Source organism: Aspergillus clavatus, genomic scaffold (genome assembly GCF_000002715.2).
Source record: "Aspergillus clavatus NRRL 1 1099423829791 genomic scaffold, whole genome shotgun sequence".
In the NCBI taxonomy this organism is placed as follows: domain Eukaryota; kingdom Fungi; phylum Ascomycota; class Eurotiomycetes; order Eurotiales; family Aspergillaceae; genus Aspergillus; species Aspergillus clavatus.
Window position 1 is genome coordinate 1354769 of NW_001517108.1, and position 25760 is coordinate 1380528.

The 25760-nt window shown below is 50.5% G+C and overlaps 6 protein-coding genes across 6 annotated transcripts, besides 10 other annotated features; 3 read left to right on the top strand and 3 right to left on the bottom strand.

Moving 5' to 3' along the window:
* Positions 1–968: 968 nt before the first annotated feature.
* Positions 969–3077, bottom strand: ACLA_072200 (putative MFS transporter; the record flags this gene model as incomplete). Its single annotated transcript, XM_001275612.1, has 8 exons — positions 969–1459; positions 1522–1639; positions 1688–1703; positions 1764–2388; positions 2461–2565; positions 2633–2765; positions 2830–2901; positions 2997–3077. 8 exons carry the CDS (start codon positions 3075–3077, stop codon positions 969–971), a joined length of 1641 nt encoding a protein of 546 aa, XP_001275613.1.
* Positions 3078–3713: 636 nt separating this feature from the next.
* ACLA_072210 (serine incorporator domain-containing protein) lies at positions 3714–5364 on the top strand (the record flags this gene model as incomplete). The annotated part of the gene is made up of 4 exons (XM_001275613.1): positions 3714–3764; positions 3827–3906; positions 3998–4586; positions 4651–5364. 4 exons carry the CDS (start codon positions 3714–3716, stop codon positions 5362–5364), a joined length of 1434 nt encoding a protein of 477 aa, XP_001275614.1.
* A 445-nt stretch (positions 5365–5809) lies between these two features.
* On the top strand, positions 5810–9184 carry ACLA_072220 (ATP-binding mismatch repair protein PMS1; the record flags this gene model as incomplete). The annotated part of the gene is made up of 4 exons (XM_001275614.1): positions 5810–5842; positions 5902–5998; positions 6056–6142; positions 6213–9184. The coding sequence occupies 4 exons, from the start codon at positions 5810–5812 to the stop codon at positions 9182–9184; spliced, it is 3189 nt and encodes a 1062-aa protein (XP_001275615.1).
* Positions 7205–7231: a microsatellite.
* Positions 7205–7232: a microsatellite.
* A 116-nt stretch (positions 9185–9300) lies between the features above and the next one.
* Positions 9301–9423: a microsatellite.
* On the bottom strand, positions 9304–9810 carry ACLA_072230 (uncharacterized protein; the record flags this gene model as incomplete). Its single annotated transcript, XM_001275615.1, has 1 exon — positions 9304–9810. One exon carries the CDS (start codon positions 9808–9810, stop codon positions 9304–9306), a length of 507 nt encoding a protein of 168 aa, XP_001275616.1.
* Positions 9740–9778: a microsatellite.
* Positions 9742–9776: a microsatellite.
* Positions 9811–10068: 258 nt separating the features above from the next.
* Positions 10069–10096: a microsatellite.
* A 344-nt stretch (positions 10097–10440) lies between these two features.
* On the bottom strand, positions 10441–15902 carry csmB (putative chitin synthase; the record flags this gene model as incomplete). Its single annotated transcript, XM_001275616.1, has 4 exons — positions 10441–10538; positions 10600–11876; positions 11933–15532; positions 15598–15902. The coding sequence occupies 4 exons, from the start codon at positions 15900–15902 to the stop codon at positions 10441–10443; spliced, it is 5280 nt and encodes a 1759-aa protein (XP_001275617.1).
* A 940-nt stretch (positions 15903–16842) lies between these two features.
* Positions 16843–16862: a microsatellite.
* A 2153-nt stretch (positions 16863–19015) lies between these two features.
* Positions 19016–19054: a microsatellite.
* Positions 19055–19628: 574 nt separating this feature from the next.
* On the top strand, positions 19629–25392 carry chsE (chitin synthase class Va; the record flags this gene model as incomplete). The annotated part of the gene is made up of 4 exons (XM_001275617.1): positions 19629–19741; positions 19819–20007; positions 20065–25306; positions 25354–25392. The coding sequence occupies 4 exons, from the start codon at positions 19629–19631 to the stop codon at positions 25390–25392; spliced, it is 5583 nt and encodes a 1860-aa protein (XP_001275618.1).
* Positions 25393–25414: 22 nt separating this feature from the next.
* Positions 25415–25449: a microsatellite.
* Positions 25418–25449: a microsatellite.
* Positions 25450–25760: the final 311 nt, after the last annotated feature.

The following is a 25760-nucleotide window of genomic DNA, read 5'->3' on the forward strand; positions in this document are numbered from 1 at the left end:
AAGAAACGAGAAGAAGTGACTTGTACTACTCTGTTCGCTATGTCCACCCATAATCAATCTTCTTATACTCCCACGGCCTTCGCCCTCGCGCTACCAGAGTCACGCTACAAGGCTTGGATGAAGAGCCATAACCAGGTCCAGGAATGGGAAAGAGAGAGCAGAGGAACCTCCAGGGCACACCATTGTCTCTAGGTCTATCGAGCCGTCTCTCTATGATGTTTTGTTTTTTTCCCCTTGTTTTTTTCTGCTTCTCTTTTGCCTCACTATAAACACGTCGCTTCTCTCAAGGGGTCTCGGTCTCATTGTCTTCCACCTTCACTCTGACGGATTCTATGCCTTCAATGCTTTTGATCACTCTTGCTCCGGGGAATCCTTTTCCCTGTTTATTTGTTGAGGGGGATCTTCTTCTACTTTTGATTCCCGATTGATGACCCCAAACCCCCAATCCATGCTTTTCTTTTTCTTGTTCCCTCCCCTTGCTACCTCTCTTCAAATCCTGTACGTTTAGTTTCCTAGAATACTCTCTTTCTAATCGATTGACGAAAAAGCTTTGGCTTAGGTTCTTGTCCTTCCGGGGGTGTTGCTCGTTCGCTTTCTCATTTTCTAATGCGTGATGTCTATGGGATAGATTATCTAGATCTCAAGGAAAGATGGAAGACGTATGTACAATTGAGAGGACTCTGAAACTTGTTCGGAGGGTGATGAGTGGTGGGGAAGCAATAATGGTGCTGAACACCAGAAGCAGAATGAGTGTAGGGAGAAGAAAGAAAAAGAAAAGGCCTCCTAGTCTCGAACGTCTAAATGGTAGCCTGCAAAATTTCAGGGCAACGGTATAGAAGGTTGAGGAAATCAGGAAATCAGGCAATCTTGCTCGTCGAAACTGAGGCACAGGCGAGTTGACACGTGAAGTTGAAGTTGCTTCTGAGAAGTTATTCCTTCCCCTACTTAAAGAAGGGGGGTTTCAGGATTCATGCAAGACGCTCGTGCTCCAACTTCTTGTGTAACACCTTCTTGTGAATCCGGTTCTCACTCCAGATGCTCCACAAGCACACAATGATACCGGCGACTCCGGAGAAGAAGGTCGTGTAGTAGGCTCTTTGATAGCAACCCAGTCCGTCGGGGCAATCTCGCTCGCCGTCAGGGCCGACAATCGAGTTTTTGTCGAATGTGCTGCCATACAGGAGATTGAAGAGGTTGCCGCTCACCACTGGCGCGAGAGTCATCACGCCCCAGTTCTGGGAGAGGCCTCCGATACCAAACGTGTGGGCTACTAGGGATGGGAATACGCCGAAGAGGAATCCGTATGCAAAACCAGTGAATCCCGAAACTACCACTAGCTGATGCGGGTTTGAGATCGCAGCCCCGGCCAGCTGGGTCGCAGTGAAGACAGTCGCTGATATGAGCAGGCACCAGAAACGAGACATGTTCAGTTTCTTGACTAGTAGATCCGAGCCGATACCTATCAGAAATAAGTAAGAAGACGAACTCTAGTTTATGTTGCCCAAGTTGGGGTCGGCATACCACTCAGGAGACGGCCGATGAAATTGCCAAAAGACAGGATAGACACATGCATGACCTGTCGTTGATGGATAAACCGGGGGCTAGCACTATCATCGTAGTGTTTCCAAAGGGCTTTAGCCTATGAAGGTTTAGTAGAGAGACATAGCCAGGGCTGCGATGTCCTCACAGTGTTACCAATATTACTAGTAGCACGTTAGCTTTGGATCTACAATCAAGCATAAAGAGATGGAGGGGGAACCAACTTGATAGTCATCAAACCAATGCCAGAAAGAAGTGCCATTGTGAGGAAGAGTTGCCAGAACTCAATCTTAGGCAGCATCGCCAGGCCTCTAACGTCTGGGTGAGGTAAGTCGATAGGCACATTTGACAGAATTTCATCCGTGTTACATCCATCCAGGGTATCCCGAGACAGCCTCGAGGCCGGTTTAGACACCAACGATGACGTCTCATCGGCATCTGGGTCGTTGGCAAGAGAGTGATGGGAATTCGAGGCGTGTGAAGTGGACCTGGAGTGGGCCCCAGTTTGTGATTCAAAGACACCAAAACTCTGCGTACCTGCTTCATCAGGATCTTCTTGGTAAGATCGTGGATCAGTGGATCGTGCAGCACGCAACTGTCTGGACTCGACGGTCGACTCCCGCTGATTTGGCAACCGGTGATATGAGCCACTTGGGGGCAAGATTCGGAGGAATGGTATAGCGATGAGATTCAAAAAGAGAGTTCCAAGGGTCAACAGTAAAAGGAATTTGCCTGTGTCGTCTTTGAAGGCGATTGCAGACACGGTCGACCAAAAAAGGGCGCTCAGACCAAACGCGGCCAGGGGAAAGGCAGTTGCTGTACCGCGATGATCCGGAAAGTTCGACGCCGCTGTATCCCATGGGATCTTAGCTTTCAGGATTTCAAAGGCGGACCATGGCTGTACAATATAGATATACATACCTGTCTTGATTGACGCAGAGAAGGATGAGCAACTTCCAAAACCGGTAAAGAAGGCAAAGAAACACAGCATTGGTACTCCAAGCGAGCCTTGTCCATTCTCATAGGCTGTACAAGTCCATCGCACATCAGTCACGCAGTTCGATATCATCTTGCTCCAGTCGACGAGTCATACCTTGATAGATGGGGAAATAGCCAAAGCCCAGGGTAATGGCTCCCAGAAACGTCGTGAGGCGAGGTCCCCGAGCATCAGTCAACAGTCCAAGGGGGATTCCAGACGCGTACATGCCCAAATTACCTGCGACACCCTGAAAACAATTAACATGAGCATGATTGCACCCAAACTTCATCCAAGAAGCCGAATTTGCTTACAATGAGGTTACTTTCGGTCGATGACAGCTTCATTCCATCCGCGAATTGAGGTTCCCATGCGGAGTACGCATACTGTACTAAACTCAGCAACGGCCATCACTCCTACGAAGATACATAACGAGAAATTGAAGGAGAATAGCAATGAGAAAAGAAGAATGTGTCCGCACATTAGTACCACAGGCGAGCGCCGTCAGTGTCGCTGCGATCACGGAGATCAAGCGCCTCGACTGATGGGATGAGCCCGTCATGGTTATCGATTAGTATACCGTCGCACAGTTTGTTTGAATGCCAAGTCTCGAAACATCAATAGATAGGAATCCCGAATATAGTAAACGACTGTACGTAGTATACTGATCTCTCTACAAGAGAGATGTCTCAGATCACAGGTGTCAAGTGTCGGCCCGCAGTAGCAGAACCAGGGAGTGATCACGATAAGCTTATGGACTCTGAGTGGAGGACCGTATGAATGGAGATAGATAGTGGCCGGATCGTCGAGTCAGCTTTTGCATACAGAGTACAGGTAGAAGAATATGAAGGAGAGACAGGAAATCTAAGCCAGAAGAAGGAGAAAACGAGGGAATAAGGAACGACGAGTCGAGGGAGAGAGCGTCGTCTGGTGACGGCCCGATGAATGTCGCTATCGTGGGAATGTCAACTTGTGATCTCCGGTGCCTCGGCATTACGTAATACCTGACTCAGACACCCGCGAGACATGATGATGGGGGGGGTCACCTGATGCGCAATGACGATGGGCGCTTTTGCCAAGTGCAGCCGCCTGATCGCTTCCAGTTCAACCTCCCATCGCTGTTGTCAGTTGTCTTGCTCAGTTGATCTGCTTCGACTTTCAAGGTTCTGGGAACAGAGTACCGAATTATCTTATCGATATGGGCGCTCTATTGTCACTGCCCCTTCTGGCCATCCCCAGCGTCAGTACGGTACGTTTTTCCTGATGGAGTTGGCCTACCTGATAAGCCTGCTAACCGGTGTCTATGCATAGCTCATTACTGTCGCAACCTCATGTTGTGGAGCGGCCACTTGCTCGGCAGTATGTGGTGCTTGTGGGAAATTCCAGAACAGGTAACATTATGCCATCGATTTTGCTGAATTGGTAGGGAAGAGAGTGTGGGAGTAGATCGCGATTTGCTGACTTTGAATCTCTGGGATACAGTCTGGTTACGAGAATCGCCTATGCCTTCATTCTTCTCATCAACTCGATCATTTCTTGGATTATGCTCACACCATGGGCGCTTAAAAAGCTGGAACATATGACGATGGACTACATGACAATCCGATGCGATGGGAAAGAGTGTCATGGCTGGGTCGCAGTCCATCGAATCAACTTCGGTCTCGGTCTATTCCATTTGATTCTCGCCTTCATGCTAGTTGGCGTGCGGTCATCGAAGAATGGTCGTGCAGTTATACAGAATGGGTTCTGGGGTCCCAAGATCATCCTGTGGATCGCCCTCGTGGTCATGTCGTTCTTCATCCCGGAGTCTTTCTTTTTGTTCTATGGACACTATATTGCCTTCGTCTGTGCAATGCTCTTCTTGCTTCTCGGCCTAATTCTCCTCGTGGATCTGGCCCACTCCTGGGCCGAGATCTGTCTGCAAAAGATTGAGGACCGTGATTCGCGATTGTGGCGTGGATTGCTTATCGGCTCGACTCTGGGAATGTACATTGCATCGATCGCGATGACGGTTCTGATGTATGTGTTTTTCGCGCGTCAACACTGTACTATGAACCAAGCCGTCATCTCGGTAAGTTGAAGTTGTTGGTCTGACGAATTCCGATGGTACATCACACTGACCACTGCCTGCATAGATTAACCTCGCCCTGTTCCTCGTCATCTCAATTGTCTCTGTCCAGCCCGCGGTGCAGGAGTCAAATCCCCGAGCAGGGCTAGCGCAGGCGGCTATGGTAACGGCATACTGCACGTATTTGACTATGTCCGCAGTATCTATGGAACCTGACGACCGCCAATGCAATCCTTTGATCCGTTCGCGGGGCACGAGAACAGCCACTATTATCCTGGGTGCCATCGCCACGATGGTGACTATCGCTTACACCACTACTCGTGCTGCCACCCAGAGTCTAATGCTGGGATCCCAAGCTGGTCACGGTCAGTACGTCCAGTTGGGTACGGATGACAACGAGCATGGACTGGTCACTCAGCAGCCCAGTCGCCGTGAGATGCGTGCGGAAGCTCTTCGTGCGGCAGTTGAAAACGGCAGTTTGCCAGCCAGTGCATTGGACGATAGCGACGACGAGTCCGATGACTATGACAACAAGGACGACGAGCGGGGCTCGACACAGTATAATTACTCATTGTTCCACATTATCTTTTTCCTGGCGACAACCTGGGTTGCCACCCTGCTTACCCAGCATCTGGATCCTGAGACTACCGACTTTGCGCCAGTGGGCAGGACGTATTGGGCTAGTTGGGTCAAGATCATCTGCGCTTGGGTGTGCTATGCCATCTATTTATGGAGCTTGATCGCCCCAGTCGTTCTTCCGGATCGGTTCGGGATGTACTAGTTTCTTAAGGGGTTTGCTTTTCTTGATACGATTATGGGAGTTGGGCGCCAGTAAGTACAGTTTACCCGGATGTCAGCGTTGTTGTCACTTCTTTCATTCCGTCATGTTATATATGTATCGAGGCTCTATGCATGCACCATAGTGAAGCTCAGTTGCCTTCTAACACTCAGAGGATATAGATGTAATGGCGGTAAATAGTACATTTAGAAAGAGGTTTTCTCTACTCTCTCTTCAAGATCTAGAGCGAATACAGCTAATCAATACTAACTACCATTGTAAAACTCCTTCTGGACGTGGAAAATCCGTAGTATGACTGTATGATGATACTTGAGAGTCAAGACAATTCGTCGCGGCTTATCGGATGATGACTGATAACGAACTTCCCGCGTAAAGTGGCCGACCAGACGCGACGGGATCCCGCGTTTTTGCGCATCATGGCATGAACATGGCGACCATCAAGGCCATCGAGGCCCGTTCGGTAAGTTCCATGTCCCTGTGAATGAATTCTTGTCCACTAATTCTTGCTTTTTGGTGCAGGTTCACCAGATCCAATCTGGTCAAGTCATCGTCGACTTGTGCTCCGTCGTTAAGGAATTAGTCGAAAACAGTCTCGATGCCGGTGCAACATCCATCGGTAGGCTTGCCGATCTTTCTACGTGATTTGGATAGCTACTGACCTGTTGACTGCTAGAGGTTCGATTCAAGAATAATGGTCTGGACCTGATTGAGGTACAAGACAATGGGGCTGGAATATCACCGGAAAACTATGAGAACGTTGGTAAGTCTTTCCACAACTATCCTGGTCGCAGCAAAGCTCAGTGGCTTACCATTGCTTTTCTCGCCCATAGCATTGAAACATCACACCTCCAAACTCTCTTCCTTCGAGGACCTCTCCCGCCTACACACCTTCGGCTTTCGAGGCGAAGCACTCTCGTCGCTATGCGCTCTCTCCGAATTCCGCATCGTGACCGCTCAGGCCAACCAAGCCCCCAAAGCGACCAAATTGGAATTCGAGATGTCAGGCAAGTTGTCGAAAACCCAGGTTGTCGCAGGCCAGAAGGGCACCACAGCATCTGTGGAAGGTCTATTCAAACGCCTGCCCGTACGACGTCGAGAGCTGGAGAAGAACATCAAGAGAGAGTATACGAAGGTGCTGAATCTACTCCATGCCTACGCTTGCGTGAGCACCGGGGTCCGCTTCAGCGTCCGCAATACGATGGGAAAGAATCGGAATGCGGTTGTCTTCTCGACGAATGACAACCAGACTACGAAGGACAACATTGCGAATGTCTACGGCGCGAAGACCCTTCTCGCGCTCATCCCGTTGGACCTGGTCCTGGAGTTTGAGCCGTCCGCTGCGGCGCGGCGAACAGCTGGGGGCGTGCCAAACAAGATCCTGGTTAAGGGACATATCTCCCGTCCTGTCTTCGGGGAGGGACGGCAGACGCCGGATCGGCAGATGTTCTTTGTCAACGCGCGGCCTTGTGGTCTACCGCAGATTGCCAAGGCGTTCAATGAGGTATATAAATCGTTCAATGTCTCGCAGTCGCCGTTTGTCTTTGCCGATTTCAACATGGACACGAATGCATATGATGTGAACGTCTCTCCGGACAAACGAACAATCCTCCTTCACGATGCGGGGGCACTGATCGATGCTCTCAAGCAATCCCTCACGGAGTTGTTTGAGACGTCTGATCAAACCGTTCCTCAGTCGCAGGTGGCCGGTCAGAGGCAACCAGCCCCTAAACAGCAAGTGGGGATCCTGCAGGTCAGTACCCCTGCCAAGCGGTTGAATGACGGTGATGGAACAGCGGGTAAGGAGCCGCAGGGCCATGAGGATGAAGAAGAAGAAGAAGAAGAAGAAGAAGTGGAATCAAGTCAGCCCAATTCTCAGGCCAAGTTGAAAAGTCTCCTAAGGAATCTGGGTGCTGGACGGGAACCGGCGAATTTAACTTCGCCCGTTCCAGCGGACGAGCTAGCGCAACAAAAGACAGCGTCTGTGGCGAGCCCTGCAGGTCGGGGCGAGCCTTCATCAGATACAGTGGACAATGAACTATTTGTCCCAGAGCATGGCACGCCATCCCGTGCATCCTCAATTATCTCTGAGAGAATATCGAGAGGAGCGGTCGCCGGGGGAAATGAGCCGGCGAGGAACACTGCGGTGCCTTCTACGCCACAGGATATCCCTGAATTGCAAGAACGATCAAGCCCTGTCATACAGGCTGGTCAGTCAGAGACGCCGAATGTTATCCAGAATGCGTTTGACCGCATGCGACCCAGACGGATGCCAGCTGAAGTTGCGACGATTACTATCGGCAGTAAGACCGTAACGTCCATGGTAGGAACTGGCATACCCAGGAAAAGAAACGGCGGATCCATTGACTCTAGTGGAGGGAGTCTGGGTCGAAAGAAAAGGATACACACTCCGTCACGCCCCAATATCTTTGGCAAGCACATGAGAGCTTTTGCAGCGCCGGGATCGCAGTTGGAGGAACCCACTAGCAGTGAAGAGGAGATTGAAGGAGATGAAGAGGAGGAGGAGGTCGAGGAAGCGGAAGTGGGACTGGGAGAAGATATAATGGACTGCGATTCTGACGGTTCTCAGTCCTACTGTCCGTCAGATCACGAGGATGACCGCTCTCCAGATGATATCAATCATGAAATGGCCCCGGCAGAAGAGCCCAACGAGTCCGAAGGTCTTACCGAATCTCTGGATGACGAGGAAAAGAAGAAACACGAAGAAGCCGAAGTGCAACGGCTGATCCGCGAAGCGGAAGCAAAGGCCATAGTGCCCCAGGAGAACAGTATAAACCGCGCAAACAGGCTGAGCAAGGGAGCTGCGCATCGCGACTCCACGACTCGTCTGGCGAGCACCATTGACGGGTCGCTCTCCAGAATCGTGTCACAAATGACGAGAGTTCAAGATGGTCTTCGTGCTTACGCCAGGGGTGCTGACTACACTGAAGACGAAAGAGAGGCTACCCCGGCAGGGACAGCTGAAGAGCGGCTGTCGTTGACCGTTACCAAGGATGACTTCGCCCGAATGCGCATCATCGGGCAATTCAACCTCGGGTTCATCCTAGCCACTCGGTCCCCGGAAGGTAGCTCATCCGAAACCAAGGATGAACTGTTTATCATCGACCAGCATGCTTCAGATGAGAAGTTCAACTTTGAGAGGCTTCAAGCCGAGACTGTGGTGCAGAACCAACGTCTTGTGCAGTCCAAACGACTTGATCTCACCGCTGTCGAAGAGGAGATTGTGATCGAGAATCAGTTCGCGCTAGAGAAGAACGGATTTGTGGTCGAAGTCGACGACAGCGGCGACGAACCCATCGGTCAGCGTTGTAAACTTGTCTCCCTGCCCCTGAGCAAGGAGGTGGTGTTTGGCATGCGGGATCTCGAAGAGCTGATTGTCTTGCTGTCTGAAATGCCCGCAACCACCAGCGCCAGGTCCGCTGCTCCCAGCAACATCCCGCGACCGAGCAAGGTGCGCAAGATGTTCGCCATGCGAGCGTGCCGATCAAGCATCATGATCGGTAAGAATCTGACCCAGAAACAAATGGTCCGCGTGGTGCGGAATATGGGCACAATCGACAAGCCATGGAACTGTCCCCATGGACGACCGACTATGAGGCATCTGATGACGCTCGGCCAATGGAGTGAATGGGATGAGTTTGGTCCTGGCGACGAGGACGGGGGTGAATGTGCTGGTCGAACCGAAGCTAATCGCCTGGATGTCTGGAGGAATTACTTCCAAGAGATGGACGAGATGAGCGCCGAGGAGGAGGAGGAGGGGGAGGGAGACGATTCGGAGGCTTAAAGTCTAGAGAACATTTTTGGATATAGATGTTGGATATGTGACATTCTGGGTTAGGTATATATGAAGCCAAAGCAGACGAGATACACAACCCAAACAACACAAGCTATGCAAAAACCCCATCACCACCACCTCAACCACCCCTTCGCCTCGCTCTCCTGTGACTGTCCCTTCCCCGTCCCCGTCCCCTTCCCATTTGCCCTCGCACTCCCATCCCCATCTCCATCTCCATCTCCATCACCCCCCTGCCTCCCCTCCACCTCCCTCAACATCTCCTCCACCGCCAACAAATCCCGCTCAATCAACTCCGCCCAATTCTGCACGTCGCCGATCTCCTTGAGCCCGTCGCGCGCCTGGTCCGCCACCTTCCCCCACTGCTCGTTCTGCCTCGCCAGCTCCGCCGTCGTGCGCGCCAGCTCGGCCTCCTGCGCCGCGAGCACGGCCGCGTTGTCGTGCAGGTTGCGCGCGCGCTCGCGCAGCGCGGCGTCGTGGTTTGCGCCGACGGAGCGGAGGGTCGCGGTGAAGGCGGCTTGGGCTTCTTGGGTGCGTTGCGTGGGGGATGTTGATGTTGATGTTGTTGTTGATGTTGTTGTTGATGATGGGTTTTGGGGGGGAGGGTGGGAGGACATGGTTGTGATGTAGTATGGGATTTTCTTTTCTTTTGCTTTTCTTTGGTGGTGGATGATGGCGTCTGTGTATTGGTGCTGATGGTGCTGATGTTGGTATACCAAGAGAGATGAATAATGGATGCTTGGGATTAATCAATTGATGAATTACCCCACGTCATGTGCCACACTAGAAGCAAGCTGCATCTCTATAGATTAAAGTAGTGTAATGAGTTGTTGGAGATCTGGAGGAAATGCAGGGAATGTACGGATATGCAATGCATGTATGTATATATATATATATATATATCAGTACCTATATCGCATGACAACACAACTATACATGCATATGGATTTGCCTCAATCTCAAAACCCATCATAATGCAGGGAATACATTGAAAAGATGAAAAAGAAAAAAAAAGAATATTAACAAGGCATCAAATCACCAAACACGCAACAACCGCTGGCTATATGCTGCCGAACTTGAAATCCCCCCAAACGCCCATGCATGCCATGTCATCCCGAAAGTGATAAGCGACATAGCTTCACTTGCAAGTGATACAGTGTTGATTAAATAGAAGAGTGATTTTTGTCCAGAAAGGGGGAAACAAAAAAAAAAAGACAGCAAGATGACAAAGATGCACACAATTATCCTCACATGTTGGCCAGCTCGTGGTCAATCTGGCGGTCGAGGAACGCCTTCTTGTCCCCTGCCAAGGTCGTCTGTAGACGCTGTTCCACCAAAGCACGAACTAGTCGATGGGTCAGTACAGATACTTCGGGAAAAGCCGACTGAAGAGAATCAAAACTCACCTTGTTTCTTGGTCACTGTGTCGAGATCCACCTCTGCTAGGCAGGCGCGGATCGCTTCCGTGATGGCTCCCTCATCCGGCCCGGCACCGCCAGCGCGGAAATCGAATGCACTGACAGGTCGAGAGTTCATACCGCCGGCGAGGGGACTGCGCGAGCTCTGTCGGGCGACCCCCAGCAGATTGTCCGTGCTCTGCATCAGCCCCACGCTGTGCCGGCTCGCGCCCATTGGGCTATCCTGGTAATGGCTTAGGTTGCCCATGGACATATGCCGCTGCTGCGGGATATCGGTATACCGGGTAAAGCTCGAGAGATGCGAATTGCGGTTACCCGGGATGTTACCACCAAATGGTGCCGGCGACTGGGGTGGCATGTATGGGCTCGCGTGTCGGCCGTGGGGGAAGCCGGTCAGGATCGTGGATGCAGGCTTGACCGAGGAATAGTTGGAATGGAGATCATCCATCTCCAGGGCGACGTCATCCCCATAGCGCGTAGAGTAGATCTTCTCCTGGCTGGCGCCAAAGTCTCCACGGCGGCCCGGAAGGTTGTTCGCAAGAGCGTAGTCATCCCAGCGTTGGAGAGGAATACTGCGAGGATCGAATGTTTCATCCTCCACGGCCACGACGCGCTTGGTTCCTTTCTCTCCAATGACGATACGCGTGCTACCCCAGCTGAAATCGTCCTGTTTCCAGAATGCATACAGCGGCAGGATGAAGTTGTAGATCGGGAACGCGCAGATGTAGATAATCATCCATCCAATGTGTTGCCACTGTCGCTTGACGATAAAAATGATGGCCTGAAGACCGTACACACCAGCCAGAATGGCAAGTGAGATATATGGAATCGGTCCGCTGTGGCTGGCAACTCGGTAAATGAGATAGCCCAGGTAAACGCATGTCGCCGGAAGGATGACGGTTCCGATCAGATCAAGCAGCACCACAAACCGCATGCTGAAACAACAGAACCCACACAGATCTTTCAGGGCGGCAAGTTCGACCAGATTGTGGATGGTGGAGTTGATCCATCGTCGACGCTGAGACAAAAGAACTGACCAGGTCTCTGGGGCGGCGGTACTGGCATAGGCATCGGGGATAAACTTGTAGGACATGGTAGGGAAGTACTTCGTCATCAATGTGGTGAGGAAACGATCTTCACCCAGAGACAGAAGATTCTTCTTATGAAGCGTATCGATGTCGTTATCCGCGTACTCCCGAAGGACATTGTCCGAGATGATCAGCGGGCGGCCCTTGTCCGCGGTTCGCAATCGATACATGCAGAAACTAGAAGAGAGTTAGTGATGTCCGCATTCACGGGGTTTGCGGGTGTTAAAACTTACCATCCCGGCAGACACGTCACACTCCCAAAGAGAGACTCAAAGGCCTTGGCCAAGTGATGAGAGATGTAGTATTCATAGACCTGAATCATTGTCCACCAACTTCGTTCCTCGTTCTGCAGACTGGTTTCACCGCAGATACCGGCAATCCGTGAATCATTTGCGCAAGCAGCAACCAGGCGGTTCAGAGAATCTTCTCGGACACTGGTATCCGCGTCCACCATCAGGCAGTATTCGTAGAGTTCTGGGTCAACCCCGATGATGTTGTTGATCTGATGGAACATCTCCAATTCCAACGGTGACATTGGAGACCGGTGGTGCACCCGGTTCAGGAAGTTGAGCAGGAGAATTTGCGAGTCACGCTTACCCCTGTTTCCAGGCTTCGGCCGGCTCTGCTCAGACTCCTTGCCGACCTTGACGACGACAATGTACGGAACCACGTTACCCTCATACTCATAGAGACCAGAGTACACCTTGCCATAATTCAATAAATCGCTTCCCTGTCCGATAGACTTGAAAGGCAAGGCGGGAGGGTCAACCTTGGGATCGACACCCAAGATGTCCAGAACGATCTTGGGAGTAGGCCGATCGTTGCCGCCACCGACAATCATACCGTCGCAGATGACAAAGATGAGCTTTCGCTTGTTGTCGTACTGGAGAGCAGTCAACGAGTCAAGACCTTTGCGAAGTGCGTCTTCACCTTCCGTATAGGCTGGCACAAGACAGATGACGAATTTGTCTTGTGGAGCTGGACGGCGCTTGGATCCTAGCTGCAGAGCTGCAAGAAACTTGACAAGAACCACGGCACCGATAAGAACAGTAAAGGCCAGCAGAATCCAGTTATTGACAGTACACTTAGGGCTATCTCGGAAGTCGACTTTTCCTTTGTAGAACACATAGTCGAGACAGATCTGAGCATTCCGGAAGTCTGGAGTGTCCTGCCATTTGTCCGTCACATCTGTGCCCGCATTGTCTTTGAAGAGGTCGGTGACACTTTTGGGCAGATAATCGTAGGCATCTAGCTTGTTCATCGTTTTGTACGTGTAAAAATAGTCCGTTAGATCATAGACATTCTGGTCCTTGATGACCCAATATCGCTGATCGTCATTGGCTTGTCTCTTGACGGTGTCTCTTGTCCAAACCAGATCTCCCTTATAATATTGCCGGATCTTTGGCAGGAAGATATCCTCGTACCAAGTGATGTTATGCAATTTAGTGGTCGGATCGGCTTGCAGCCGGGGACCTGAAGAGTGCACCGAACCGGGGTATTCGACAAAGGTCTCATTGTAGCTGAGGGTGATCGACAAGTCGGTGACCATTGGTGAGCAAAATCGTGTCAAGGGAGGAGGAAAATAAGGATCCAGATTCTGCCCCCTGAAGGGGTCCATGGCAGATGCGGTTGTCTCGAATGCAGTGTCACTGTGCTGGATCCTCCAAAACTTGCTGATGTCGTACACTTTACCATGGATGCTAACGAAGTAATCATCATCCCCCTGATGGTATCCAACTTCTCTAGTATTCCATACTTTGTCCTTGTTCGGGCAAAGGAGGTCACCAAAGGCCATAATATAGAAGCAAACGACGGCATTGAAGAAGAGGATGATGAAGACGAGAACTAGCTTCTCCCTCCAGGCCATGCGCACGTCCGGTCGTTTCATGCGGCCAATGTAACGAAGGACAAAGGAGGGAATCCAGAAAGTCAAGGCCCAGACAAAGCCAGCCCAGACTCGCCGACCAAACGTGATCTCCTTTTTCTCGATGTGCTTATTTTTACCGAATTCGGGGTCGAGCTCGCCGTTGTATTGGCCGTTATCGCCATCGTAAAGCTGATTTTCCCACTTTTTTGTATCGCCCTTGGTTCCCAGGCCGTAATCGCCAGCCATGTTCACGGTATGAGGTACGCTAGGGGCGATGGACTTGGCTCCGCCCATGACGCTGGGAGCCAGCATGCTCTGCCTCTGCATGAGATTATCCCGACTACCAAGGAGACTGGTGGACTCTGCCATGGGGGTGGCCGGGTATTGTGAGAACGCATTGTCGAACATGTTATTGGCATACATGTAGGCGTTGGGAGCTTCATCTGGTTTGAGATCGAGCATGGTCTCCGCTTCCCACCAGGCATTCTCCCGCATCCAGACACGCTGGTGACCGACGAAGGCGTCACCGTTGGTCCAACCTCTTTCCATAAGCCAGCTCTCCACGCCATCTCTTCCTTCTCTGCAACCCAGCCGCGCATATCGATTCACAAACTCCTCGACGTCGAAGTCGGCCGTAAAGTCCATCTGTTTGAGACGTCGATTGGCCCATTCGGCGAGTCTCCAATCACGTAGTTGGCTGGAAACAGCACCCGCAGACCAGGCGGCTGTAGGCATCGCAGGGTTCAAGGTATTAGGGGAGTCGTCAGTTGGATGGATCGAGATGTGATGCCATACTCTACTACTTCCCAGCGTGGTCGCGAGGTCGAACCGCCCTTTCTTACCGACAGTGATTCCTTCAGACTCTGCGGGGAAAAGCAATTGCCGGAGGAATGAGTCCATGTCAACCTCTAGCCCAACCTTTTCCAGGACCTGTTGTCTCTTGTCGAGCTCATATTCTCGTTCGTGCCAGGCTGCACCGGTTGTGATTCCGAGATCGGACTCGACCTGTGCCACGGAGCTGTTCAAGTCATTGAGCACAGACTGTCCGACAAGGGGAGCCTGTACGCCATCCTCCTTCATCTCTGCATTGATGCCGAGGGTATCATCAAAAACACTCCTCATTGCCACAGCCTTGCCAAATACGGGCCTAGGGATATCGACCACGGTGATACCAACAGTGTCCTCCTCGGACCACTGACCGGCTGATCCGCTGCCCGAGTCACCCCCGTGGCTTGTTCGGAGCTCACTCGCGATAACCTCATTGGCCTTGGCCATGACCCAATCAACCAGCGCTTCATAAATGCCCGAAATCAATACCTCACGGTCGTCGGTGGAGCACTTGTGAAGAAGAATTTCTGGATCTACCCCTAAAAGTTCGCCAACTTCCTCGCATACATCTTCCAGAACTTCCTGATCGACCAGGAAGCCAGCCGCATTGCCGAGCTTCAGCAGGCCGGCGAGGACCGAGAGCAAGCCGCGATACGCAGCGCCCTTGATGCCGATGGCCTTCAAGGATGCTCGAAAATCCTCCGCAGCCGCCGCATCGTCGGCAGTGGGCAGATAAGATGGAGGCGAGTATGTCCCGGACTTGCGAAGCAAGGCATACGTGGAGGCATCCTTGAGAGCTAGAAACTCTCGCTCTGCCGGCGTCGACGCAGATGTCAGCAGGTAGTAAAATACGTCGAACGCACGGAATCCTGATTCAGAAGGGATATCCAACAGTCCTTTGCGCACATTGATGCCCGAAGTCGAGAGCGCAAAGGACAATCCGACAAGGCTCCCTTGCAGTGTAAAAGTGTAGGAAGCGGCAAGAGCAGAGTATAGGGAATACGAAGGATTGAAGGATGTGACAGCGGAAAAAAACGGCCGGAGAGCGGCGAGGGCCGTGAAAGCGATGTTGGGAGTGGGCAAAGGCACGGCGGCAAGGAAAGGTTCGAAGACGGAGGGAGTCGATTGATGAGCCGAGCTGGGTGGGTTTGTTAGCACATCGCAGATTCTCGGTACAATGAATGAACGGGGAACTCTTCGAACCTTAGAACGATACAACCGTCCTCCGCTCTTCTCCTAGCATGCTCCCACGCTCTGACGGCCAATTCCCGATCAATAATAGCAGCACTGTGGCCATCGGGCGTTTTCTGACTGGCGGTAAGCCAGGTGTTCACGACCAAACTTGTCCCTACATCCAGCTGATAAGGTTGCCCAGAGTTATAGAACGCATGTAAGGCATTCAGCAAGGTCGTCGTTGACACCGGGGACGCACCCTGGTTTCCGGGTCGGGGACCACTTGTGGAAAAGCCAGCTGAATGACTAGAATAGACGGAAAATCGGTTCGACATGACGGATATCTCGATTGTGCGACAGCACCGTGATCAGAGAGCGTGATGACAAGAAGATTTCCAGGCAAAGACCGCCCAAACGGCTGGTGGAACAATCGCGGTCCAGAATGTGTATCAGAACATGAGCATTTGGTATACCTGCACTCAACGACAGAGGTCAAAGTTGCGACAACTGAGGTGAAGAATCCTTCTCTCCTTAATCGTCAGTTCGAAGATGGGGGAATCCAACCACCTGATCGATTCAGGAACAAGACACCGTTGAGAGAGTGGATTTCGAGAGGCTGAACGGAAAGAAGGATTATTATTATGATGATCAAGACCAGCTGCAAAGCGAGGGACAACGTCCAGGGTTGGTGAGGATCGAAAGGTGAAGCGAGTGTTAGTGGGCGGGAGGAACCCCAGAGTTTATGACAATAATTATCGATTAAGGGAACGATGCAAAGCGAGGGACGGGTGAAGAGAATCCGAGGATCAAACGAGTAGAACGCAGTTCAACAGAAAGCGAAACCAGACTCGACAATGCAAAAGAAAAGTAAGAGAAAGCAGCGACAAGGCTGATGACGGTAGTTAGATTATTGAACCCGACCAGACAAGAACAGCCCAAGAGAAAGAGAGGAGAGACTGCTGCTTGTGATGTTTCTTCCTCTCTCTCTTGGTGTCTGTTGCTAGCTTACTGTACAGCAGTGGTGGTTGGCGGTAAGGTACATACATACATACAGTATTTCCGGGGTCGTTTGGGAATATTTGCAAATAATACCCTGTACCCAGCCCGGAGAGTCACAGTCCGTCAGAATGGATATGGATGTCTTTTGAGAGGTGGGTTCAAGTGTACCTACTCCATCTTGAAGATTATTACATACTTTGTTTACAGGAGGTACATATGGGTAAATAACATGGACTGATTCCATGGTTACTGTTTGTAACTGCGTACTAGTGTCCCAAAAAAAAAAAAAAAAAAAAGAGATCAACATTCAACTATCAAGATGCCAGGCGAAGCACTAATTTTGATACTAGCATACCACTAGCCAAACTCTAACTAGTCCGTTGCAGGAGACAGGTATTTTTAATCCTCCAGTCTAGACTCGACTGGGCAGTGGCTCTGATCCCTGTTCTTTCATCTTCTCCTTTTCTGTCAAGTTGTGCATTCTGCATCAATATTTATGTAAGTCCTGTGCGTGTGTTGATTAAGCAGAGAAGCTCCGCTGAGTGTGTCCTGTAGGTGTAGGTACCTAGCTCGATACCTACTAGTACGGAGTAGGTAGGAAGCGGTTACTTCATCATGATCTCAACCAAAAGAGCTCGATCCACGGATGGAATAGGAACCGTGCCAGTAGGTTGTTGGTCTGATTCAGGTTCAACCATGCCATATTCCAGGGACCACCAAGTAGATAATGATTACTCAGCGTGTCCAGGTCGCGTAACTGGAGTACTGGTAACTGGACATCCACAGGGTTGCCCAAAAAAAAGTCCCAGAGACCCCGAGCATCCTCTCTCAAGCCAATCAGAGCATCATAAACGACCAGATCCCCCGGCCTAAATTCTAAAAATGGCACCCTACGTCTCACTTCTCGTACTACGGAGTACATATTAGTAGGTACGTACAGCACCCGGTATTTCGCGAAATTTCAACTCGTGAAGATTGTTCTGTCAACAACTACCAGTAGGAGATAGATAGTAGATACGCAAAGCTGGCAAATTGCCACATTGGATGGGATTTCTGGTCTTTATCAGGTAATCATCTGTCATATGTTAGGTCTTAGAAAGAGGGTCCTGTAGTCTCCAGCCAGTACAAAGTCTGTTATTTTTATTCTTCTGTACAGCCCCTGCATGTCTGACTCTTGACTCTTGCCTTCAAGTGACAACAAGCTTGTGACCAACAGTCGACTCAGTCAGTATCGATCCAGCACTTAAGGCTACGAATGCCCCGATCACCCGGTAGATAGTTAGGAGAAGAAGGGGGTCAACAATATTTCATTGTCTTCTAGATGTATCTGTGCTTCGAAAACTATCTGCGAACCAGTCTGTAGTTTGGAATCTGGAATCTGAATTATCAGATAGACGCCGTAGGTACCTAGGTATTTCGTAACAATGAATGCAAAATGGTGCTCCATTTGTTGATTTGTTCCTTGTGAAACCCCTTGTATGGCGCCTTTCCCATTCGGGTTCGTCTGATCGGATGATCGATCCACTCCGACAAGTCAAGAAGATTTTCTTTGCGGCTTTCTTTGGTCTATCAAACTCTCAACTGTATCAAGTTTTTGACTGGACGACCATGACAATCATGACAATCATTCCAGATCATCCAGGTTTCACGTTCAACTGTACTTCATTATCTCATGTGTCTCTTTCCCATTGATTCTGAGCCACATCATGGGCTTTTATACTGTTGATGGCGATCACGGGTCAAATGTACTCGAAATAGTCCCTGAATCCCTAACGAAGAAAAACAAAAATCCCCCCCCCCCTCCTAACTATCAGGCTATCAGCAGTGGTGGCGTCGGCGATTGAGCACAACATTGATGCTATTGATTAGAGTGGATATTCTGGGTATCGTTCACAGTTTACCGGGGCTGGGTCGCGTAATTTTCAATCCCTGAGTACGCAGTACAATCCACCATCAACAGATTTGCAATATCCCTCCATCTTTGAGGACTTAGACCCTCTAATTATTCCCGATGGTCTGCTTCTTCGGTCGTGCCGAACAATCCCCACAAATCCTATTTTTTCTTATTGATTTCCTGGTGCATACCTGATGGACGGTTAGACCATGAGATGATGCGAGAACGCGAATTGTCCTCGGTTGGAGGCCTGAAATCACAAGAAATACTTCCGCGTGAAAGGCAGGATCTTTTCTTTTCTTTTTCTTTCATGTGGGAGACTGCATAAATTCCATACGTTATGCGCCTAGGTACCGACCTACCTTACATGGAGCTGTAATTTATCGCCACTTTTTGCATCATGTACTCCGTCCATGCGTATTCTTAACCCGCGAGAATAAGAATAGAAACGGACCTATCCCAAACAGGCAATACAAAAATACCGCCAGCCATACGGACCACGATTTCTTTCCCTTCTCTCTTCATCCTTCTCTATCGTTGCTAGGCGGTGACCCCAGAGAGAGAGAGAGAGAGAGAGAAAGCAGAGGAGAAAGACGGACGGCGTGGAAAGATATTCGCTGCTGCTTTTTTGTCCAAGTCCCTCTTCGCTGGTCATCTCTCTGCTGCTTTGATCTCGTCCTTTCTTCCTTCATCGTATCATAATTCATAATTACTTCTAACCCTCGTTCTCGATCTTCTTCGGCTCTTTATATACAATTCTCTTACTCGCTGAAGATTACTGTACCCATTTCGCCCGACGATCGCTCCCACCCACAGTTATTTATTCTACACTCACTTAGAAAGCAGTTGCAGTTGTGATTGACAGGTTACATTTACCACCTGCACAAAGACATGCGCCTATCGTTCCACCGTTGCTAGGAAAGCCTTCTGTTTTGAGGATTCTACCGACATTTCAACCCCCCCAGATAACTCGCCATCACCGTCCGTTCCTTTAACAGACAGAGGGTGCCAAGTGAGGATTCGGTCGGGTTCGAAGCCTATCGAGTCGCTTCCGAAGCATCTCGTCATACCTTCGTTTGGGTCTCCGGTTCTGGATATCTGATCCTTATCGACTTGTCGCTGCTTCTACGGCTCTGTTTGGGGGTTTCAGGATCGCTCCATCATCACGATGGCCGGACAGTCGCCGGCAGGAGGGGCTTCCTCCCACGCGCAGTCCTCTCTACCATCATTGCCGGCACATTTGCAATCAGATACCCATTTGACAGCTCACTTAGCCAGCCGGTATAGTTGTCCCCTGCTGTGCTACAAATTTGATGGGGGTGTTTGGTCAGCCTGCTAATCAGTATTTGACTCGAAAGGTTCCATGTCGGTCTGCCAACCGCTCGCCTTTCCTCCCAGGCTCTGATCAGTTTGAACACATTCACGTCCTCAACCAAAGGCCCCGATGGCGGTAAAGAAGGTAGCGCAATGGGGGAGGCTGAGGATCTCGCCAAACGTGCCTTTGCACGTCTCGGCGCCAGGGGGGAAAACCAAGCCGTTGTCTTTCTGTAAGTGTTGCTTCCGAGATTCTTCGTGAGTAGTGGCATCTGACTGTGTATCTACAGAGGAGAGAGTGGTTCTGGAAAAACGACAATCCGCTCCCACTTGTTGTCCTCCTTCCTCTCGTTCTCCTCGACCCCGTTGTCCTCGAAATTATCCTATGCTGCCTTCCTCTTCGACACTCTCACCACCACGAAGTCCTTGACCACACAAACGGCATCCAAAGCCGGGCTCTTCCTGGAACTGCAATATGACGGATCGTCGTCCGTGAACCCGACCTTGATTGGCGGCAAGATCATCGATCACAGACTTGAACGCAGTCGCATTACCTCCGTGCCCACTGGAGAGCGAAGCTTTCACGTGCTATACTATCTCCTGGCCGGAACCAGTGCTGCCGAGAAGGCTCATTTGGGCTTCGACAACTCCGTTCACGTCTCGACCTCTTCAGGGTCAGTTGGCCACAAGAGATGGAGGTACTTGGGTCATCCTACCCAATTGAAGGTTGGTGTGAATGACGTGGAGGGCTTTCAGCACTTCAAGACGGCTTTGAGGAAGCTGGAATTTCCCCGTAGCGAAATTGCCGAGATCTGTCAGATCCTGGCTAGTATCCTTCACCTGGGACAGTTGGAATTTGCCAGCGGGCAAGCCACCATGACCTCCGCGGAGGAAAGTGGTGGATACTCACATGAGGGTGGAGAGACGGTCACTGTTGTCAAGAATAAAGACGTGCTCTCCAATGTCGCTGCATTCCTTGGACTATCAGTCGAAGACCTGGAAAACAGCTTCGGCTACCGAACCAAGACTATCCATCGCGAGCGAGTGACGGTCATGCTGGATCCTAAGGGTGCCCGGCAGAATGCTGATGAACTTGCCCGTACTATCTACTCGCTCCTCGTGGCGTATGTGATTGAAACAGCCAATCAGAAGATTTGCGCCGCGGAGGACAGCGTTGTTAACACTATTTCCATCGTTGACTTCCCCGGTTTCGCCCAGGCTTGTGCCACTGGATCGACCCTGGATCAACTCCTCAATAATGCAGCCACTGAATCTTTGTACAACTTTTGCTTGCAATCCTTCTTCGATCGCAAGGCCGACGAATTGGAACGAGAAGAGGTGTTGGTCCCGGCGACAAGCTACTTCGACAACACTGATGCTGTTCGCGGTTTGCTGAAGCACGGTAATGGATTGCTGAGTATTCTCGATGATCAGACCAGGCGTGGAAGGACCGATACCCAGCTCTTGGAGTCTCTGGGGAAGCGCTTCGAAAACAAGAATCCTGCTATTGTTGTGGAGAACTCCAAGAGAACGAGTTTGATTTCGCAGAATGCTCGGGCTGCATTCACCGTGAAACACTTTGCTGGCGAGATCGATTATTCTGTCACGGGCCTAATTGAGGAAAACGGAGAGTTCATCTCTGGCGATTTGATGAAATTGATGAAATCTACCAGAAGCGAGTTCGTGCGGGAACTCTTCGGACAAGAGGCTCTGCAGACAGTTACCCATCCCAAAGAGAAGACGGCCATTATGCAAGCCCAAGTCAGTTCAAAGCCCTTGAGAATGCCCAGCATGGCCAGGCGCAAGACTAGCCCATCTGCACGACTAGCTTTTGATGCGCCTGCGATGGGAGATGCGGATGAGCTTGAAAGTCAAGCGGACAGCATAGCCAAGGATTCATCGTCGGGCCGACGGAAAAGCGCGATGCTTACGAGCGGCATACAAGGGGCAGCCGGCCAGTTTCTGTCCTCCCTCGAGATCGTCAATAAGTGCTTGAGCTCGACGAACTTGAATCCTTACTTTATCTTCTGCTTGAAGCCTAACGATCGACGTATCGCAAATCAGTTCGACAGCAAATGTGTACGGGCACAAGTCCAGACATTTGGTATTGCTGAGATCAGCCAAAGGCTACGCAATGCAGATTTCAGTGTCTTCCTCCCATTTGCCGAGTTTCTTGGTCTTGCTGAAATCGGCAACGTTGTGGTTGGCAGCGACAAAGAAAAGGCTGAGGTTGTTCTCGATGAGAAGCGGTGGCCAGGAAATGAAGCGAGGGTGGGAAGTACCGGTGTCTTCCTCAGCGAGCGCTGCTGGGCTGATCTTGCGAAAGTCGGCGAGCGTGTCGTCCCCGTCTACAATTCGGAAATGTCCGATGAAGGAGGCGACGGCCTGCTTCATCCTCGGACCGCAGCGTACACCGACTCTAAAGTACGACTTCTCAACCCCGCTGACCAGTCTCCTGGCGCGTTCATCTATGGCGACGAGGCTAAACAAGGTTATTTTGGAAGCCGTGATCTCGATGGACGCTCTGAGGCAGGGAACTCTGCATTCAACTCGGGAGACATGTTCCGGAATTTGGAAACAAAGGAACAGATGCTTGAGAAGGGCAATGAGAAGAAGATGGAAGAAGTGGATGATGCTCCGGTCTCCGGAAGTCGTAAGCGTTGGGTAGCGCTTGTCTACTTGCTGACATTCTACATCCCTGATTTTGCGATCAAGTTCATTGGCCGCATGAAGCGCAAAGATGTGCGCATGGCCTGGCGTGAGAAACTCGCGATCAATATGATCATTTGGTTCAGTTGCGGTGTCGCCATCTTCTTTATCGTCGCTTTCCCCGGTTTGGTTTGTCCCACGCAACACGTCTACTCAGCATCTGAATTGTCTTCACATGATGGCAAGGACGGACACACATCTTTCGTTGCTATTCGTGGTGTGGTCTTTGACTTGGGTAAATTTATGCCGTCCCACTTTCCAGATATCGTGCCGCAGTCTGCGTTGAAAAAGTATGCCGGCCTTGATGCTACTGGTCTTTTCCCTGTGCAAGTCTCGGCATTGTGCCAGGGCAAATCAGGGGCGGTTGATCCTACGGTACTTCTGGATTACAGGCCGACGAATATCTCGGGATCAGTAAATACCATCAGCGGTACAGATACCAATTCTGTCTATCACGACTTCCGTTACTTTACCAATGACTCCCGCCCAGACTGGTTCTATGAACAGATGGTGATGCTCAAATCAAGTTACTTGAAGGGCTACGTCGGCTACAGCCCACAATATCTGACAACCCTCGGCAAGAAGTCACAGTCGATCGGCAGCATCAACGGCAAAGTCTACGATTTGAGCAGTTACATTGCCGGAGGGCGGCTGACAAGAGCGCCTCCTGGAAAGTCGGTTCCTACTGATGTCGACACGGACTTCATGGATTCTAATGTTGTACAACTCTTCCAGGGCCTCCCTGGTCAGGATTTGTCAAAACACTGGGAGAATCTGAAAATCGATGCGGGCATGCGTCACCGTATGCAGCTTTGCCTGGACAATCTCTTCTTTGTGGGCCATGTGGACACACGTAACTCGGCACAGTGCCAGTTCGCCCAGTATTTCATCCTTGCGATTTCGATTCTCATCTGCTCCATCGTCGTCTTCAAATTCCTTGCGGCTCTACAATTCGGTAGAAAGAATGTCCCTGAGCATCTGGACAAATTCATCATCTGTCAAGTGCCCGCCTATACGGAAGATGAGGAGTCCCTCCGTCGTGCTATGGATTCTATGGCACGCATGCGATACGATGACAAACGCAAGCTTCTGGTGGTCATTTGTGACGGTATGATTATTGGGCAAGGAAACGATCGTCCGACCCCTAGGATTGTACTTGATATTCTAGGAGTGCCGGAGTCGGTCGACCCTGAACCTCTGAGCTTTGAGAGTCTGGGAGAAGGCCAGAAACAACACAACATGGGCAAAGTCTATTCGGGTCTGTACGAAGTTCAAGGTCACATCGTTCCTTTCCTCGTCATTGTCAAGGTTGGAAAGCCCTCTGAGGTGTCTCGTCCTGGTAACCGTGGCAAACGTGATTCCCAGATGGTCCTCATGCGCTTCTTGAACCGTGTTCACTACAATCTTCCCATGAGCCCCATGGAACTGGAAATCCATCATCAAATTCGCAACGTTATCGGTGTCAATCCCACGTTCTACGAATTCATCCTGCAGGTCGATGCCGATACAGTCGTCGCTCAAGATTCCGCAACGCGGATGGTGGCCTCATTCTTGTCGGATACACGTCTCATCGGCGTTTGCGGAGAAACAGCATTGACCAACGCTAAGACTTCGGCGGTGACCATGATTCAGGTTTACGAGTACTACATCTCTCACAATCTCACGAAAGCGTTCGAATCCCTCTTCGGGTCGGTCACATGTTTGCCTGGTTGTTTCACCATGTATCGGATTCGCTCTGCCGAGACAGCCAAACCGTTGTTCATTAGCAAGGAAGTCGTTGAGGCATACGCTGAAATCCGAGTCGATACACTTCACATGAAGAACCTGCTTCATCTCGGTGAGGATCGATATCTGACCACGCTTCTTCTCAAGCATCATGCCAAGTACAAGACCAAGTACATCCATACTGCCAAAGCTTGGACTATTGCTCCTGAGAGCTGGGCGGTCTTCCTTTCCCAGCGTCGTCGGTGGATTAACTCCACTGTCCATAATTTGATTGAGCTGATTCCGATGCAACAACTTTGTGGATTCTGCTGTTTCAGTATGAGATTCGTTGTGTTTGTCGATTTGCTCAGTACTGTGATCCAGCCTGTCACTATCGCCTACATCATCTACCTGATCTATTGGCTTGTCAATGATACGTCTACGATTCCCTACACTGCAATCATTCTGCTCGCAGCCATTTACGGTCTACAGGCTTTCATCTTCATCTTCCGTCGAAAGTGGGAAATGGTTGGATGGATGATCATATACATCCTTGCTATTCCTGTTTTCTCTCTTGCCCTCCCTCTTTACTCTTTCTGGCACATGGATGACTTCAGTTGGGGTAACACTCGTGTCATCACCGGAGAACAGGGCCGCAAGGTCGTCATTTCCGATGAAGGCAAGTTTGACCCCGCATCCATCCCAAAGAAAAAGTGGGAAGAGTATCAGACAGAGCTCTGGGAGGCTCAGACTTCGCGGGACGACCGCTCCGAAGTTTCTGGTATCTCTTACGGTACCAAGTCCTACCATCCTACTCAGTCAGAGTATGGATTCCCTGGTTCTCGGCCGATGTCTCAGCTTGAACTTCCCCGCTATGGATCTCGGATGTCCTTGGCGCCATCAGAGATGATGAGCCGGAATATGGACATGGAGATGGAGGACCTCTCGCACCTCCCGAGCGACGACGCCATTCTTGCCGAAATTCGCGACATCTTGCGCACAGCCGACCTGATGTCCGTCACAAAGAAGAGTGTCAAACAAGAATTGGAGAGACGATTCGGCGTGAACCTAGACCTTAAGCGCCCCTATATCAATTCTGGTAAGCTTTGGATCATCCTTGTGTGTTCCTGCAAATTGCCTCGTACTGACTTTTTGCGGTTCTATAGCCACCGAAGCAGTTCTTTCTGGCGCCCTCTGATCCTTGAATTCAATACGCCGAGTGGACACGAGAGAAAGAAAGAAAGAAAGAAAGAAAGAAAAAAGCAACCTTACAAAAATGCCCCTCTTCAGATATTGTAAATTTTCTTTTCATCATCATTCTAATCAACGTTTCTTCTTGAGCGATACTATGGGAAAGAAAGATCCGCTCCTCTATCGGTTACATAAGTTGGACAGCGGACTGTCCAGGCTATATCCATGATGACTTTGAGTACTCTGTTCATGACGTACCATACTGAGCTCCTATCTTTTTTTTTTCCCTTTTCGGTTTGCATTCGGCTCTTTAGCCTGAGTATGGAGTTGTACATTATCTTGCTTTCACATCATGTCTTATCTCGCGATCATTGGCACATAT